This window comes from Hyaena hyaena, unplaced genomic scaffold, assembly GCF_003009895.1.
Source record: "Hyaena hyaena isolate Hyena2069 unplaced genomic scaffold, ASM300989v1 scaffold_54, whole genome shotgun sequence".
Taxonomy (NCBI): domain Eukaryota; kingdom Metazoa; phylum Chordata; class Mammalia; order Carnivora; family Hyaenidae; genus Hyaena; species Hyaena hyaena.
The window spans coordinates 3,993,371-4,011,981 of NW_024080685.1; the positions used below are offsets into that span (position 1 = coordinate 3,993,371).

Genomic DNA, 18,611 nt, shown 5'->3' on the forward strand with positions numbered 1-18,611 from the left:
CATTGAGACTCTATAAGCAATTATTAAGGAATGCTGGAAGTGTTTGAGGTACAGTAATCTGTCTTTTTAAATAATTTGAAAGCTATAGTTTTTGTTGTTTTGTTTTAAAATATTTTCATTAAAAATTGTTTACATTGCAATGAAAAACAGACCCGCAGAATTGATTAAAAGAACAAAACTACAGGGGTGCCTGGGTGGCTCAGTCGGTTAAGTGTCCAACTTCAGCTCAGGTCATGATCTCTCATGGTTCGTGGGTTCGAACCCCGCATCAGGCTCTGTGCTGACAGCTAGCTCAGAGCCTGGAGCCTGCTTCAGATTCTGTGTCTCCCTCTCTCTCTGACCCTCCCCTGTCCATGCTGTCTCTCTCTCTTTCTCTCTCTCATAAATAAATAAAAAATAAACCGTTAAAAAAAAAAGAACAAAACTACCCATATCCCACCATCCTGATATAAGAGCTTTTGGATTGTTGGCATGTTTTCATTAACTTTGTGAGATTTACACAAGTAAGTATAACCCGTCTCCTATAATCTGCAACTTAGAAACCAAACTGTGTGTCTGGTAGGCCCTGTCTATTTGGACACCCATATAATGGACGCAGATGCTTAGTGCTTTCAAAGGGGCCACCCTCTGTGTCCAGACAAAGGAGTGAATGATTTGGATGTCCTACTTTGATTGATTGTCAGAAGACCTAGTGTTTACAGCCACTGATGATGCCACAGCTGATAATGATCTTCAGGTTTAGACTTCCTGTGGGGCAGGCTATAGAGTTTTCTTAAGCCAGTGTGTCTCTTTATAAGACCTTAAACTTGATGGGGTGGGGTGGGTATAGGCTGCTCTTGGATTTTATAATTTATTGAAACCTGTCTTTCTTGGTGCTAGCTAAAACTGTCTCAGCTGGGATCAGTGAAGTGAACCGTTTTTTAAACAAAGACCCAGCAGATCCAAAGCTTCTATAGTGTTCCCCAAGGAGACCTACTTTACAATATAATTGATACCCGCTTTGTCGTCGTTGTTGTTTAAATCCAGATTGACAGAAAACTCCCTTCCAACTAAACAGTACTGCCTCTGACCCACTCAGGCCTGCTGGCAACCCATCAATGGAACCACTGTAGAACATGAAAACAATACTTGGGCTGAGGTGATAGAGACAGGCTTCTAAAAATAATTTGCTGGGTGATATGAAATCAAATTTGCATCCTCCCAGGCCTGTTTGAGGTAGAAATCAGGTCTGTACCCTCATGTGCCAGAACCAAGGCATTAGAACCCTCTTTTTAAGGATCCATGCCACCGAGTGTGAGTGTCTTGCTCAAGTCAAAGGATGCAGGAAGTTGACCTGTGTGGTTGCATTCTGTCCACCTGCTGAACTGTGCCTGTGTGGGACTGAGTGTGATATGTTAATGGAGGGGACAGGCTTCATGCTCCAAAAAGAATGTCTTTGCTATCCAACAAGCAGAAGCTTTGTTCATGCTCCCTTCCTTTTTTTGCTTTTTAAAAATTGTGATGAAAATATACACAGCATAAAGCATAAGCCTCTGAAGAGTAGTGTGTGGCAGGTGGAGGCTGGAGAGGCAAAGCGGAGATGTTCCTGATTGAGGGACTTGTGCCAAAGCTGGACCCTGAGGAGATGAAAAGGAAGATGTTCAAGGTTGTGATCTCCTCCATATGGGACTTCCTCATCTATGTGGCCCTGCTGCAAGTCACATCTTTTCTCCTAAAGAAATTGGAAAGCATATGAAGATGGGCATCACATGTGAATGCATGACATGAGGAACCCAGTTACAATATCTACTCCTACCTGTAAATGAATACGCCCAGAAAGATGTGAGTCTTTGATTGCATGGATAAAAAAATTCTACTTGTTAAGAACAAGTTTGGCTCTAGTAAACTGATCTTCATCGCTATAATTTGAAACAACTTGAGAAGACATCGTGTAGTGACAGTTCACCCATATGCCTATGATGTTCAGCCTCTGTGAATATTGATATAATTGTAAGTAATGCCAAACTCCATTTTCTAGCAAGTATTAACTGTAAGGGAATTATGTCTACAAAATATATATATATTACATATATATATATAAATTTCTCTGAAGGATGAATAAGGAAGCAAAAGGATGAGTAAGGAAAATGAGGTGGAAAGATGTACTAAGCCAAGGAAATAGCATGTGCAAAGCTCTGGGTGAGAGACTGAGCCTTTTAAGGAAATCCACCTATGACATCAGTGTTAAGGGTTGGGTAGAGAAAGTGGACAGATGTGAGTCTAGGCAGGTGGGAGGAGACCAGATAATACAGTGCATTCTTTAAGACACATGCATATTTTCTACACAGTTTTAAAGATATTTTATATCCTGTGCCTATCTCAGATTGTTGGAATCGGTTGATAAAAGACCTTGAAAGTCTGCAGAGTATGAATTCTTCAGGATTCAGTGGGATAGAGGGCAGATGAGAAAGGACAGAGTTGTTCCTTTCATGACCAAATAGTACCCATAAGAATAGAGGAAGTGAAGACTGAGGAAACACACAAAGAGGAGGAGGGATCCAGTGACCACATCCCCAGCATAGGTCTTCCTTTGTTTAGTCTTCTGTATTGAGGCCTTCCTCAAGATGTAGAACTACAGAGTCTTGTTTTCTTAAACGTCGAAGCAACTGAGTCCTAAAGGGTGGGAGAATGGTAGGACTCCTTCTATCTTGGACTACAAGTGTCCAACAGTATACTCCATGAAGAATGTTAAAAAGCCATAGAATTCTAAGAAAGTAGGAGTAAAGTCTATTAAAAAGCCATGGTTTTCTTAAGACTTAACACCTTTTCCTTCACTTTATCCCTTTGTGTATTGTTTTCATGTCAATATAAATTTTGTGATTCTCATCAAGGGTGCCCATTACGTTTACTCAGACCTACTGTTGAAAGAAAAAGGTTTAACCAAAACCATCTATGCACAGGAAGCTGTTCAGCATCTTGATTTTTAATTTGTTTTAAAGATGAAAGAAATTGAAGACACAAATGGAAAGATATACCATGCTCATGGATTGGAAGAATTAATATTGTGAAAATGTCCATACTACCCAAAGCAATCTAGAGATTCAGTGCAATCCCTATTGAAAATGCCAATAGTATTTTTCACAGAACTAGAACAAATAATTCTAAAAGTTGTATGGAATCACAAAAGACCTCGAATAGCCAGTGCAATCTTGAGAAACTACAAAGCTGGAGGTATCACAATCTCAGATTTCAAGATATACTTCAAAGTTATGGTAATTAAGCTAGTAAGGTACTGACACAAAGACAGATAGGTCTATGGAACAGGATAGAGAGCCCAGAAATAAACCCACACTTATGTGGCCAAGTAATCTATTACAAAGGAGGCAAGAATATACAATGGATAAAGAAAGTTTCCTCAATAAATGGTGTTGGGAAAACCAAACAGCTATAGGCAAAAGAATGAAACTGGACCATTTTCTTATACCGTACACAAAAACAAATTCAAAATGGATTAAGGACATAAATGTGAGACCTGAAGCCATAAAACTCTTTAAAGGAAACAGTAATCTCTTGGACATTGGCCTTAGGAGCATTTTTGTGGATATGTCTCTTGAGACAAAGAAAACTAAAGCAAAAGTAAACTATTGGGACTATACCAAAATTAAAAGCTTTTGCACAACAAAGAAAACCATCAACAAAACTAGAAGGCATCCTACTGAATGGCAGGAGATATTTGCAAATGAAATAGTTAATAAGGGGTTAATATCCAAAATATATAAAGAACTTCCACAACTCAACACCCACCCGCCGAAGAAATCAATTACAAAATGAGAAGAGGACCTGAATAGGTATTTTTCCAAAGAAGACCTATAGATGGCCGACAGACATATGAAAATATGCCTAACATCACTAATCATAGGAAAATGCAAATCAAAGCCGCAGTGAGATACCACCTTACACCTGTCAGTGTCAAACAACAAGAAATAACAAGTGTTAGCAAGGATGTAGAGAAAAGGGAACCTTCATGCACTGTTGGTGGGAATGTAATGGGTGCAGACACTGTGGAAAGCAGTATGGAGGTTCCTCAAAAAATTAAAAATAGAAATACTGTATGATCCTGTAATTCCGCTATTGGGTATTTACCCCAAAAAAATAAAGACAGTACTTCAAAAAGATATATGCACCTCTATGTAATTGCAGCAGCCAACATATGGAAACAGTATATGTATCCATTGATAAATGGATAAAGAAGTGCTGTGTGTGTGTGTGTGTGTGTGTGTGTGTATATATATATATATACAGGGTTTTTAAGGAGTAAGGGATGGGGGTGTTACAGTACATGTAGCATCATCACATAAGCACCAATTACAATTGTACAGCACCCCACTCCTGGTAACAGCTTTGACCATTCAGCATCTGTATGTACACACACACACACACACGAGTATTACTCAGCCATAGAAAAGAAAGATCTTGCTATTTGTGACAACATGGATAGATCTAGAGGGTATTCTGCTAAGTGAAATAAGTCATAGAAAGACAAATACTGTATGATTTCACTTAGGTGGAATCTAAAAAAGCAAGATGAATGAACAAACAAGAAACCAAACAGAATCATAAATACAGAGAACAAACTGGTGGCTGCCAAAGGGGAGAGGATACAGGGCAAGGGCAAAATAGATGAAGGAGATGAAGAGATACAAGCTTCCAGTTATAGAGTGGATGGGGCACAGAGACGAGACCTTCAACATGGGAATATAGCCAGTAATATTGAAATGGTGTTGTGTGGTGACAGATGGTAATTGCATTTATGGTGAGTATAGCTTAATGTATGGAGTTGTTGAATCACATGCACCTGAAACTAATGTAGCATTGTATATGAACTATAATTGAGTTAAAAAACAGCAAAAACCTCTGCACAGCAAGCCTTCTTAGCATCTTGATTTTTAAATTTTATTTAAATTATTGTCAAGATAATTATCTCACTGTATCCTTACAAAATTCCCAAGAAGTAACATAGACAAGGAAACTGAGGAATAAAGAAACTAACACTTACCTAATGTGTACAGCCAGTTACTGGGAGTGCTAGGATTTAGAACCAAGGCTCTTAGACCAATATATATATATAGACCTACCAATTGTGTCAGTCTGTTAGACTAACTTATGCTGAGGCAACACATTGGTTCCAAATTTTGGTGACATACACAACAAAGGTTTATTTCTTACCCATAGTCTTTGATTCAGTCTCTGAAATCTCCATGCTGTACTGACTCCAGGACGCAGGTCCTCTGTCTGGACCTTGCTAGTCTGGTAGCAGAGGAAAAAGATCTGCTGAACCCTGAACTATCAAGCTCTTAACGTGGATCACTTCTACACAAACTTCATTAGCCAAAGTAAATCGTCACTCCTAAATTCAGCAAGATGGAGATGGATAATCCTTTTGCAAAGAGTGACTCTGCCAGTCACTTGACCAAGCTTGAGGGCCATGGGATGAGGATTTACTTCCCCATCCTGTGGGGAATTATTTCGAATGGTAGGAGTTCACCATATTGTCCTAGTGAGGGAATCTACTATGGAGCCAAGGTTCCTCATTATTTTTAAAAATTCTTTCCCAGTCTGTAATGAGTTTTCCCACTCTTTGTCCTGTTCTGATTCTAGGTGGACGTGGTAGAATGCTGAGAAACTGTGTGTGTGTTAAGCAGCCAGAATGAATTGAAGGCAGAGGATGTGATTATTCCTATTGTTCACTCACAATGATCTTGGAGTAGCATCCTAAGTAAGGGATGGGTGGTGACCTTCTGAAAGACCTTCTGTGCTGTTCTCTGGTGGCCCCGACTCTGGGACTGTACACTCTGGGAAATGGTTTTGAGGCCATTAGGACTTCCAGCTGCTTGACAGAATTATTTCCCTTGGGATGTTTCCAAATCTGTCCTTTCCCAGCCCATCTGTTCCTAAATGCAGATGCATCAGATGGCACCCTTCTTTTCCTTGCTTTGTTTTCTCTCACTGAGAGGGAGGAGTACTATATCACATTTGGGTTATGAACGTAGGCTCTACAGCCAGACTTTTTGGGTTCTGGGGTATCAGCTCTGCCATTTAACCACCTTTGTGACCTTAGGCAAGTTACTTACCTTGCATACATCTCCTGCATCAGCTATAAAATAATAATGGTACCTTCCTCAAAGATTTATAGGATTAAATAAGTTAAGACACACAAAGTGCTTGCAGTGCTGCATGAAACATTCATCCTCAATAAAAAGGAAATGAATATGGAAATAATGACTTTATACCAAAGACTGGGCTCCAGCCAGAACTGCTAACCCACCCACCCCACCCCAGCAGGAAGTGACCATTTGCCCCTTCCTCTCACACACCTGAAATGCAGTCTTCCCTTTTTCTAATCAGAGCATACCTCTGAGGCATAGACCCGATATACTGTCTCCTTGAAGCCTTGACCTGCTATCCAAGTTTTGGTAATTTTTCTGTCTGAATTCCTGCAGCAGTGACTATCTGCAACACTTGTGTGTCACCTTTATAGTGTTCTGGAGTCTCCACACCACCCCCACCCCTCCTTTCTTCAAGATCCTATTTAAAATAAACAGGAATGAGGTGCCTGGGTAGCTCGGTCAGTTGGGCATCTGACTTCAGCTCAGGTCATGATCTCACGGTTCATGGGTTTGGGCCCTGCATCTGTCTCTGTGCTGACAGTTCAGAGCCTGGAGTCTGTTTTGGATTCTGTGTCTCCCTCTCTCTCTGCTTCTTCCCTGGTTGCATTCTCTTTCTCTCAAAAATAAACATCAAAATAAATAAATAGGAATGATCAAATATAGTTGTGAATGCTTTTTAAAAGAATCTTAGGGGCACCTGGGTGACTCAGTCAGTGGAGCGTCTGACTTCAGCTCAGGTCATGATCTCCCGGTTGGTGGGTTCGAGCCCCACACGAGGCTCTGTGCTGTCATCTCAGAGCCTAGAGCCTGCTTCAGATTCTGTGTCTTCCTGTCTTTTTGCCCCCCCCCCCCATTCTCAGTCTTGTCTCTCAATAAATGAACGTTAAAAAACATTTTTTTAATTAAAAAAATCTCTCATTACCACAAGCATATGTTCTGCTAGTCTTGACCACGTTCATGTATTCTTAGCCTTACTGCCAGATGTAAGGGGAGAGGCTGCGTTGTGGACCCCCCGTTAATTAACATGTGACTGAGTGAGCAAAAATTGATCCTTTTGGATAAGATTTGTGCCGGCCTGCTTCCTCTCAGTCCACCTTTTATTTAATTCACGCTGTTGCTGTGTGTGTTTCAGGCAGGTGTAAACCTCATATCTACAGCTTTCTGCTCCAGGCTTCTCTGCTGTAGCCACCTGGGCTCTGCTTACCTATTTTGACCTATGTACATGTCTGGATGTCCAAGGGTGTTTCCATCCCATAGGCCAACACCTGCCTGATGGGGGATGGGTGAGCAAACACTTCTCTCTTTTGTCATTAACTTTGGACAGTTCTGAGGCACAATAAATATGGCTCCTCAGAGGGTCCCACATGGGCCCCAGCCCACAGGGTGATTAGCTCCATATACATACATTTAGGATGGCTGGGCCTCCTTCTGTTTCATCCTTCTGGGTCCCCACTCTTGTTCCTTTGGATCACTTCCCCAAAGAGCTGTATGCATGCAAGCCCTAATCTCAGGCCTCTGCATTTTGACGAAAACACCGTGTTACCTGGTTTGGGGTTCTTGTACCTTATGCAAATGAGGGAGCATAAATGTTACTTTGTAACATAACAGATTACTCTGGAGTTAAAAAAAAATATGCTGAGAACAAACTGATCTTTCTTTAATCAGGGTTTTACTACTTATTGGAGGGAAGACTTCAAACTGTTAAGAGCTAGGCTTAGAAAAGAAGAAAACTGGACACATCATCTAATCTTTTCAATAATTTTCCTTTCTACCTCCTTGGAGTGGAACCCACACTCTTTCAAGGTGGGAGTGCTTATCTTTAAGTGTATAGTGCCTACGTTGTTCTGTAACTTCTTTAATATACCCATTTCAAGTCAATTGCATATTTTATAATCTAGAAACAGTGTATGAGAGAAAAGTTTTTGATACATGAACTGTGAACTTGGGTCAAAGCTTAAAACTGTTTTTGAAAAAGAAATTTTGTGGTTTATACTCTATAGATAGGAAGAATGAGGTAAAAATTTTTGAAGCAACTTCTAGTGAGCTAATGTTGAGCAGTTTTAAGGGCCCAGATTAACTTAAATATCTGCCTGAAAGTTCTTCAGTTTATCAGAGTTGTTCAAATCATCCCTTCATTTTGAGCCTATCCCATAGGCAGTTTCTGATAATGTAGGAGACATCCTTGGAAATATCGCAAACCAAACAGATTCATTCTCCAGTTTCCCCCAAATTTCTTACCTTTACTCTCACTCTGAGGTTTGATTTGACGTTTTTGGGAATGGGCGATATAGGTCTGTACCTCTGCCTTTTGGAATGATTTGATTGTTTATTACATACCTCTTTGTTTTCAAAGCCTTTTCCAATCCTTTCTTTGTTTTTTATTCCAAAATAAAGAGAGTGGGAAGAGAAAACTTAAATTGGGTACTTAAATGTGTGATTCCTCAAACTAAAACTGGAATTATTTTTCACGTTTCTTTCTTTTTTTTTTGTCATTAAATACACATTTGGAATGTTGTTGCTAATTTGCACATTGTCTTTGCCATTGAACTCATTGCAGTGGTGTCCTAATTGAAATTGTGCAATTCCTTGCATTCTTCTTGGCAATTAGATTTCAATGAGTGAATATTGATCTTCACAGTTTTCTTGTGAGGTAGTTTGATTAGATATTGTTCTTGAACCCAACCTCTTCAGCTCCTGTTTGACAGATCAGGACTCAGACTTGCCACAATAAATAAGGTAAAGTCGGGGCGCCTGGGTGGCTTAGTCGGTTAAGCGACTGACTTTCGCTTAGGTCATGATCTCGCGGTTCGTGGGTTCGAGCCCTGCGTCGGGCCCTGGGCTGACTGCCAGCTCAGAGCCTGGAGCCTGTTTCAGTCTGTGACTCCCTCTCTCTCTGACCCTCCCCTGCTCACGCTGTCTCTCTCTCTCTCTCCTAGAGATAAATAAAAAAAACCATTAAAAAATAAATAAATAAATAAATAAGGTAAAGTCTTCTAACTGTTGGTTATACATTCTTCTTTCCAAATGGGGATACCACTCTAGTCTGCAGAATAATGCTCTCAGAACTTTCAGCGATGATGTAAATGTTCTATGACTGAAATGCCCAGTATGTAGTCAATAGCTATATGTGACTATCAGACACTTGAAATGGGGCTGGTGTAACCACAGAATTGGATTTTTTTTATCTTGTTTAATTATAATTAATTGGCATTTAAATTTAAATAGCCACATGTGACTAGTGGTTACCATATTGAATAGTGAGCTTTAGGAGTATGGTCTAGAGGCATCTGGGTGACTCAGTCTGTTAAGCGTTTGACTTTGGCGCAGGTCCTGATGTCGCAGTTCATGGATTTGAGTCCCACGTTGGGCTATGTGGTGACAGCTCAGAGCCTGGAGCCTGCTTCGGATTCTGTGTCTCCTGTTCTCTATACCCTTCCCCTGCTTGTGCTCTGTCTCTGTCTCTCTCCCTCTCCAAAATAAACATTAAAAAACTTAAAAATTAAAATAAAATTTTAAAAAAGGAATATGGTCTGGAAGTATTTATAATCTGATATTTCTTCCTTATATTTTAGAAAACTTCATTAAGAAAAATTCCAAACATTACACAAGAGAGGATATAATTAACCCTTCTATCACCTAGGCCAATCTTATGTCCTCTCTTTCCCCTTCTCTCTAACTACCTCTCTCCTCATCCCAACCCCCCAAATTATTTAAGTTTATTTTGAGAGAAAGAGAGAGAGCGAGAGCAGGGGAAGGCAGAGAATCCCAAGCAGGCTCCACACTGTCAGCACAGAGCTTGATGCGAGGCTGGATCTCACAAACCGCAAAATCATGACCTGAGCCAAAATCAAGAGTCTGCTTAACTGACTGAGCCACCCAGGCGCCCCTGTTTGTTTTTTAAGGTTTTATTTTTTAAGTAATTTCTACACCCAACGTGGGACTTGAACATAACAACCTTGAGATCAAGAGTTACATGCTCTACCAACTGAGCCAGCCAGGCACCCCAAGTTTGTTTTTTTTTTTTTAACAATTATTATTATTATTTTGTAATCTCTACACCTAACATCGAGCTCAGATTTATAACTCTGAGGTCAGGAGTCACATGCTCTTCCAACTGCTCTAGCCAGTCAGCCACCCTCCCTGTCTCCCCCTGCCTGAGTTATTTTGAAGTAAATCCCAGGCTCAGCCTGATCTCATTTTGTTTTAAGAGCTATGCTGGTGACCTGGAGGCAGGAGGAACATGGCATTAGGAAGAGGTATTCAGGGATCTTCAAAGTGAATTTGTGATTTAAAACCAAAAAAACTAAAAATCTTCATGCTGAAAGTTATGGTTTGACAAAGACAGGTAATGAGTATATAGATGAGTGATATTTGTGTGGTTGAGATATTTCATCATCACCATCATTATAATGAAAGGCCAAGCATGAGCCCATAGATGGAACAGTTACTGTCCCAAGCTCGGTTACATGTGCTTTTATTCAACTTTGGGTTCATGAATAATTTAAAAATTTAAACATTCATGTGTAGTATTTATCATTGAACCTTGTTGAATTCCAACAGTGCTATAGAATCATAGGATTTTTAAAGGTAGAAAGCAAGCTGAGGATCATATGGTTTTCGCCCAATCTCACAGTCTCCTCATTTCTAGAGAGTAGCTTGTGTTGAGTTCCCTTTGAGTGGCCCAGCACTTTGTCTTCCACTCTTGCCAGATCAGCTGACTGGCTGAGTTAAAACCTGTAGAACTAAGTCACTCCCACCTACTTTTTTTTTTTAAATTTCTTTTAATGTTTTATTTATTTTTGAGAGAGAGAGAGAGACAGCATGAACAGGGGAGGGAAGGAGAGAGAGGGAGACACAGAATCCAAAACAGGCTCCTGGCTCTGAGCTGTCGGCACAGAGCCCGACGTGGGGCTCGAACCCACGAACCGTGAGGTCATGACCTGAGCCGAAGTCGGACGCTTAACTGACTGAGCTACCCAGGTGCCCCTCCTACCTACTTTTTAAAACACAGACTCTTAGAACCTCTTTTAGAGCAGACATGTTTTTTCTAAGTCCATTTGAGGTAATATAGATACTCTTTTTTTGGAGAGAAATGTTTTTTAAGTAACATAAAATTTTCTCTTGTGGGCTGAGACTTTATGCCTGTTACTGGTGAATATTATTATAGAAAACGCCTGTTTATTTTCTGTTATTTCTGTTTATAAAAGAAACTCTTGTAGCAAGCACATTTTGATCATGTAGACACATTGAAGGAAATAATGCTTGCATCATTGATATTTAAAAGTGCTTTTTTCCCTTCACAACATAAAGCAAGAATTGTTACTGTGCTTTTGTAGTTGAATTTAGGAGCTAATAATGATTTTCTTCCTTATCATAAAGTGCAGAATATGTATATTCTAAATTTGGAACTTAGGATTTAAGAGGAAGAATTTGTGATGGTAAAAGGATCTTGTATCATCAGAAATGTGCCCAGGCCTTGGCTCAGCTGTTTTATTGATGGAAAAAGATGATATGCTTTAGAGTAAGAGCTATTAAAAATTTCAGCAACATTCTGAACAACTGCAAGCTACTGTTGCAACAGGATGCCATTCCTTTTCCCTGGTCAGCTCTCCAAGAGTTCTCTGAACTTCTGTTAGCCACATTCCTGGGAGAGGGAAGAACTATGTCTAATCTATCATCTACACTGCAACTTTGTCCAATTTGCTTTTATTGCACGGCTCTTGGAGAAAGTGAATAGTTGGTTAATACCTTACATGTTAATGTTACTGTGACTCAGGATTTATGCCATTTTTTGCAAATAATACTTGAGTGAAATGAGCTTTCTTATCTCCACTTGACAAGAAATATTTGAATCCACGTTAGGGCTAAGAACACGACTTAGGGAGATGTTTTGTCAAATCACATGCACTGCCCTTTTCATGCAAGGTAAAGACAAGAAACTACTAAGGCTTGTAAAATAACTGTGACCTGATTAGGAAAATATAGCAACTATTTTCAACAAAGAGGATGAAATATTAGTATGAGTAGCAGGTTTTTCTTATTATATTAAGCTCACAGATTTAGAAAAAACCCACATTTAAATCCAGCAATAACATATCTCGAAAAAGAAAATCCATTCGTGTAAGCTAGGTCTCAATTTATGCTTACACTTAATTACAGTTAGAAAAGTGCTGAACTTGATGTAGCTATCACATTACTAAGAAATAGAAGTTTATGTATTCTCTTTAAAATAGTGATCAGTGGTTTATCACAGCTTTGATAGGCCTCAGTTTGGTTCTGGATTGAATTATTTATGGCATGGTAAAACAGTAAGGGAGAGATATAAATAAACCATCTTTGACCAGGGGGAGCTTCATTATTTGGCTTATTTATCGGAGGGAAGAAAGTACCAAAAAGGACAACTCTCAGATTTCTTCAGGTAAATGCTGTAAACGGGCCAGCATGTGCCACCTAGTAGCTCTGCCTGGCTAAATGAGGACCTCAGTGGTGCCACTTTCAGTTTTTCGCGAGAACATGGACATTTAGAGTTTGAGATGCTGTTCCCCCATCTGAAAATGTTGGCAGTTAAGTCAAATATTTTTAAAATACTGTGTGGGCCACATAAACATGTTCGTGGGTTGAGACTGCCAGTCAGCAATCTGATTTCCATTGAAAATAATTCATTTATATTTTCTTGTATTTAAATAAAGAAACCATTAACTTTTGGGAGGAGGGATGTCTTTTTAAATGTTTTCACATTTGAAAAGTAAAGTGCTTTTTGTAGAAAATGTGCTTGTTTTTAAAACCGAAGTGAAGCAATTACCTGAACTCTGATGTGAAAGTGTCTAGATTGTTTGAGGGCAGTATCAAACCTTTAAAATGGTTTCCTTAACAGGGTATCTCCTAACAGGTTTGAGCTGTAGGAGATCAAACTGGGAGGAGCTGGACCTGTGCCGTGTGTCTAGGGCCCACAGCAGAGAGCAGGAGGGACTCTCCAGCGTATGGTGTCCAGTGCCAACATCCCTCTGCAAAAACATGTGCTATATATAGTGAACAGGGTTGGATTTTTTTTCTTTTTGGTTTAGGTCCAATGACAGTTAATGACTGTTCCTTACAGGCTGTGAAATTATTTATGAGTTTGGCAGTAGGATGATGTGAAATGCAAGTGGAGATAGGTAGAATAGGGTCTGTTACCAAATCCTAATAAATTGTTAGTGCTGGAGCCAGGACAGACTTCAGCAGTCACCCAAGTCCGGGACCTTCCTTTGAGATGAGGACACTGAAGCCTGGGGACTTGGGCTGAGGCTGAAAGTTCTCATTAATACTTCCCTGTCCAGTAGGAACCCAGCCCTCTCCTCTCATTTTTTTTTTTCTCTTCTTCTTCCTGCCTAAAGGAAAATGTGTCTTCCAGGATTTATTTGTGGCAATTGGACAGGTCTTTCAAAAAACAAAGAAGTCAGTTGTTTAGGAAACAGAATATTTAGAAAAGATCTTCCTAGGCAGTTGATTTAGTTTGTCATAATTTTTTTTTTAAGAGAGAGAAACATTGAGTGTGTGTGAGTTGAGGAGGGGCAGAAAGAGGGAGAGAGAGAATCCCAAGCAGGCTCTGCACTGACAGACGCCAGACATGGGACTTGATCTCTCAAACTGTGAGATCATGACCTGAGCCAAAATCAAGAGTCAGATGCTTAACTGCCTGAGCCACCCAGGCACCCCAAAACATTTTTACTGTTAAAATCTCTGGTGCCGTTTTTATATGAGTTTTCGAATGCTTCTTTCCAAAAGCCTACCCTTCCATACTATTTTCAGAAAGCAAAAAGCCAGTTAGATATGCAACAGGAAAATGTGGCAATTTATTACCTTTCTGCAGAGTTTCCTAGTGGTGGGTTGAACCATATGAAATTGTTCATTTCAGATGTTTCAGCTACAAAAATGGTACTTTCATATGCTTCAAGACAGTAGCTTGAGCAAGAGGATGATGAACAATGGGGTAGATTCCTATTCTTCTAAAGGCATTGTTGACATTTTACATTGTCATTGACCATTCAGCCTGTCTTGTGTTATCCTGCTCAAACATTGTTATACTATTATACCAGAGGTTTTGTTTTGGTTTGGTTTGGTTTTTTACTGAGAAATGTGGAATTGAAAGCTCCATGTGCACACGTGGAACAGTCTTCCTTCCACGTGCTATGTTTGGCTTGAAAAGCCTCCCTTGCCTTGAAGAAAAGATGGCCAAGCTAAAGTCAGATGCTGGATTTGTTTCTGATTTTTCAGGCCAACAGAAGCTAGTTGGAATGGGAGTGATTTTCATTTTGTCTTGGTCAAGAGCGCAATACTTTGATATGCAGTTATATTAATATTACACCCTGATTGGGGGATCAGAGACTCTTGAAAACATTGCCCTGTTACTCTAATTGAAGCCTAATTGTGATTTGTTGGTGGAGGGGTGGGGGAAGCAAACGGGCTCACAGAAAGAAATGTCATAAACTTTAGACCTTTTCTTCTACTAGTTCTCTGAATTGAATCCGCTGAATATTGGCTTTGTCAAAACAACTTTTGTAAACGATGTGGCATTTTAGCATTTTGGGGATTACAAAACTAAGCATAAAATAAGAGACATGGTGCTCAACTCTGACAGGGAAAAATTTATTTGAAGGATGTTATGACCTCTGAATCAAATGAAATACATCTTTTGACTTTAGGCATCAAGGGAATTAATATTAAACATATTCTCATTTTTCTTAAGAAATTAGAAAACAGAAATCCAACCCAAGTCCAGTCAGTTGGAGAAAGCCAAACTCTACAAAATTCATGGTTCGTAAAGATCTTAGTGTGCACCACAGCTGAATAAATATAGCTAAGGAGCCATCACAAACAGAAACTTGGAAATGCGATTTTCTGTACTACTTTGAACTGGAGAGTTAGTTAGAAATTCACTTCTGACCTTTCAGGCCCCTTTTGCCTATGACTTTAAAATTTGAGTGCTTTACTCTAGTTCTTAAAAAGTACTATGAAACTAAACTTTAGAACTGAAGGGTTTTTTTTAGGGGGGGGGGTGGTAAAAGGTTTTCCGAAGGAAAAAAGTTCAGGACAGGCTGAATTTGTTTTCCCTCCTCTTAAATCGTTTCTGTAAAAATACCCTTCCCTAATACAGGAGTGCTGATGCATAGGGGCACATATACCCCAATGTACACAGCAGCACTTTCAACAATAGCCAAATCATGGAAAGAGCCTGAATGACCATCAACTGATGAATGGACAAGAAGATGGGGTTTATCTATACAATGGAATACTACATGGCAATGAGAAAGAATGAAATCTGGTCGTTTGTAGCAATGTGGATGGAGCTGGAGGTTGTCATGCTAAGTGAAATAAATCAGGCAGAGGACCAGGAGAAACTTAACAGAGGACCATGGGGGAGGGGAGGGAGAAAAACAGTTGGGGAGAGGGAGGGAGGCAAATTATGAGAGACTCTTGAATACGGAGAACAAACTGAGGGTGGAGGAGAGGGGAAGGCGGGTGATGGGCATGGAGGAGGGCACTTATTGGGATGAGCACTGAGTGTTATGTGGAAACCAACTTGACAGTAAACTGTCAAAGAAAAAAATATATACCCTTCCGTACTGTTGCCTTCAGGATGAAGTCTCACTTCCCCAGGATGGTTTGCTGGTCTTTCCATGATTTGATGCCTGTCTTTTCATCATCATCAGTCAGCTCCTTGCAGGGTCCTGGGCACCACACTTTTTTCACTCTGTCTTTCACCTCATGTAAATGCCTTTCTTCTAGCCTCTTCCACCCTCTATAGCTACTCCTTCTTCAAGACTCTCCAGGCCCCTCTGTTTTCCCTTTGCTCAGGCAGAGTTTGGAAAACTAGCTTTCTGAATTCCCATTTATCTTAGGTTCTTGTAATAAGCAGGCATGGTGTGCCATAAGAGTTTTCATGCCCGATTCATTTTTGTATCGTACATTCAGCAAAGAATAGGGCCTGGCAAAAGGAATTCCTCAGTAAATGCATCAAAAATTACTGTGCAGTAACAGGCCCAGGTTTCTGCCTGTATAGAGGACTTAATCAGGAAAAATAACTGGCATAACATCCTGGAAGGAGATTACAGAACAAAGAATTCAACGATCTGCTAAGTTTCCCCAGGAATTCTCAGCATTATTTAATGGTTGACAGAGGGAGCTTTGGAGGGCTAAGAAATGAACACAAATGCAATGGGCTGAAGATTTCATTTCACTGGTTTTCTTGTCTCAGCCCAGTTTCTCAGCCCAGGGCTTGTTTCAGCTCAATCTCTCTCAGCCTGGGGTTGCTCAGACCATAAAAATTGGAGTTGACAGAGCATAAGATAATTTGCTCCAGTTCATCAGAAAATATTGTGGAGTGACTGGGTGAGGCAGCCTCGGGAAATGGTAAAGGTTGTTCTCTTTGTAGTTCTCTTTGATGCTGCGTTCAGGGTCTTCCCTGGGTTTTTTTCCCCTAATTATTGAAATTATATGTATGGCAACAACCCCTGAAGCTATTCTGCATAGCAATTAGTGCGCTGCTTTCAGTGTTTTTATTACTTATTACCTTCCTGAAAACCGTCAACATGCTTGGTGAAAATGCTAGAGATTATAGTGTGAGAAGTGGTTTTTTATAGATGTATTGTCCCATAGAAGTGAGGTTACAGGATTCCTAGGAAGAATAAATCTTCACATTTTTTAAAGTTTGTGTATGATATCTATATGTATATATCATATAAATGTATTCAATGGCTAGCGAAATTGACATTAAATTGATAGAGGAAAAACATTTTAAATATTGTCTATTATGCAATTGCTTAAAGTGGACAAGACTGTAGTAGGGGCTTTATATTATGTCAGTTGAAACTATAGCAAACGTACATCGATACTATCCCTAATTTATAATTAAAGAAAAAGAGACTTAGAAGTAACCTGTCTCAAAAGTTGTAGAGCTGGGGTTTTTACTCGTGACTGACTTACAGCTGATGCTTATAACACTGTTCCATACTTCTTTATGTTTTATATTAGTTTCAGAGTTTTTTTTCAAGCCTATCACTTAAGATATTGACATATAAATATTAAATCTAAAAATGGCACCAGAGACTTCATGCACACTCGCCTGAAATATATTATTTTTAGAACCTAAATTATTTCTAATTTTAAAACTTAAATTATTTTTAAAACTTAAATCATTTTATGCATTATTCTGGAACAGAATATTGAACTTGGTTATTTTAGCTAAATATTTCTTAATTATGATCATTGAATCTTGTCTGAGTGTAGCACAACACTTTTGAATTTACCAAGACTTATGAGCTTAGAAGGGGTAGTATTTGCTTGGGAAAATGTGGGAGAGAGAGCCACCTTAACATGGACATGACTGTGGGGATATTCGGTGATACATTGCTCATTTTAAAAGAATATCAGAATGAGCCAGTGAAGATCTGGGTATGAAACGCCAGGTGGTAGTTTCAGCGCCTCTTTTCTCTCCAGCTTTACATAGTCCTTTAAAAAAAATAGGCCTTTTAAAATCTAGGAATGTAAATTACTTTCCTAAGTAATTCTTAAGTCAAGATGGTCAGTGGCTCTGCAAGATACAACAATCTTTAGGTGATTAGGCTATCTAACTATCAGGATTATAGTGAGGTTGGACATCTTTTCATGTGGTCATGGGCCATTTGTATTTATTTCTTGTGAATAACCTATTCATATCCCTGCTCCCCCCCGGCCCCCAACCCCCAGCTGGGCTATTTCTTTCTATCTTGCTGACATTCATCCTTTTATATGTGCAAATAATCTTCTCCCAGGCTGCCATGTATCTTTACCTTTGTTTTTGGTGTCTTGTACAGAAGCTTTAAATGTGCCGTCTTCTTTTTGGTTTGTATTTTGAGTCTTGTTTTGGAAATCTAGTTCACTCTTTACTGAAGTTCATTTAATTATGGTTAACAACTGTTTTGTCTTTTGCTCAGTGGTTTAGAGGGGACAAGAATGTGGCAACTGTTAAGAAACAGAGTCCATTCATCCAGTGAGAGATGTCCTGAAATAATAAATTAGAAACAACTCAAAGAGGAGACAGAAAGGAAAGAGCTTGGAACCCAAGACGTGAAAAGTAACAGAGCTCAAGAATCCAGCCCTTTTAGAGGGATGCAGACATTCAGTACTCTGTGATTTGAAGAGATTCTGATGAGCTAATTAACACCTAACTTGTAATTAGCAGCTGAGTTCACACTGAGCTAGATGGAGAACAAGCAAGGAAGCTTGGGTTAGTGATAGCGGCTTTAAGTTAGCAGTTTGGAGGTGGGGGAGAAATCCCCTTTTAATACTCCAAGTGAGTTATTTCCAGGTTTATAAAGATCTCTTAGTACTAACAGTAAGTAATAATACTGGATACTCTGTGTGCGGCAGGCACTATGCCTGAGCAATTTATATGCATCATCTCATTTAGTCAAACTTCCCATTTTACAGATGAGCAGACTCTAGGAG

At 39.6% G+C, this 18,611-nt stretch overlaps 2 protein-coding genes across 8 annotated transcripts in view; both read left to right on the plus strand.

Moving 5' to 3' along the window:
• The window catches only part of SEPTIN11 (septin 11), a 90,426-nt gene that overhangs the window by 4,137 nt on the left and 67,678 nt on the right, over nt 1–18,611 (plus strand). The window lies entirely within an intron of this gene.
• LOC120231077 (mitochondrial import receptor subunit TOM5 homolog) lies at nt 1,580–1,735 on the plus strand. The gene has a single exon (XM_039230967.1). The coding sequence runs from the start codon at nt 1,580–1,582 to the stop codon at nt 1,733–1,735; it is 156 nt and encodes a 51-aa protein (XP_039086898.1).

What these genes read in the sequence shown, in the direction of transcription:
- LOC120231077 (XM_039230967.1), top strand. Translation starts at nt 1,580, where the DNA reads ATGTTCCTGATTGAGGGACTTGTGCCAAAGCTGGACCCTGAGGAGATG.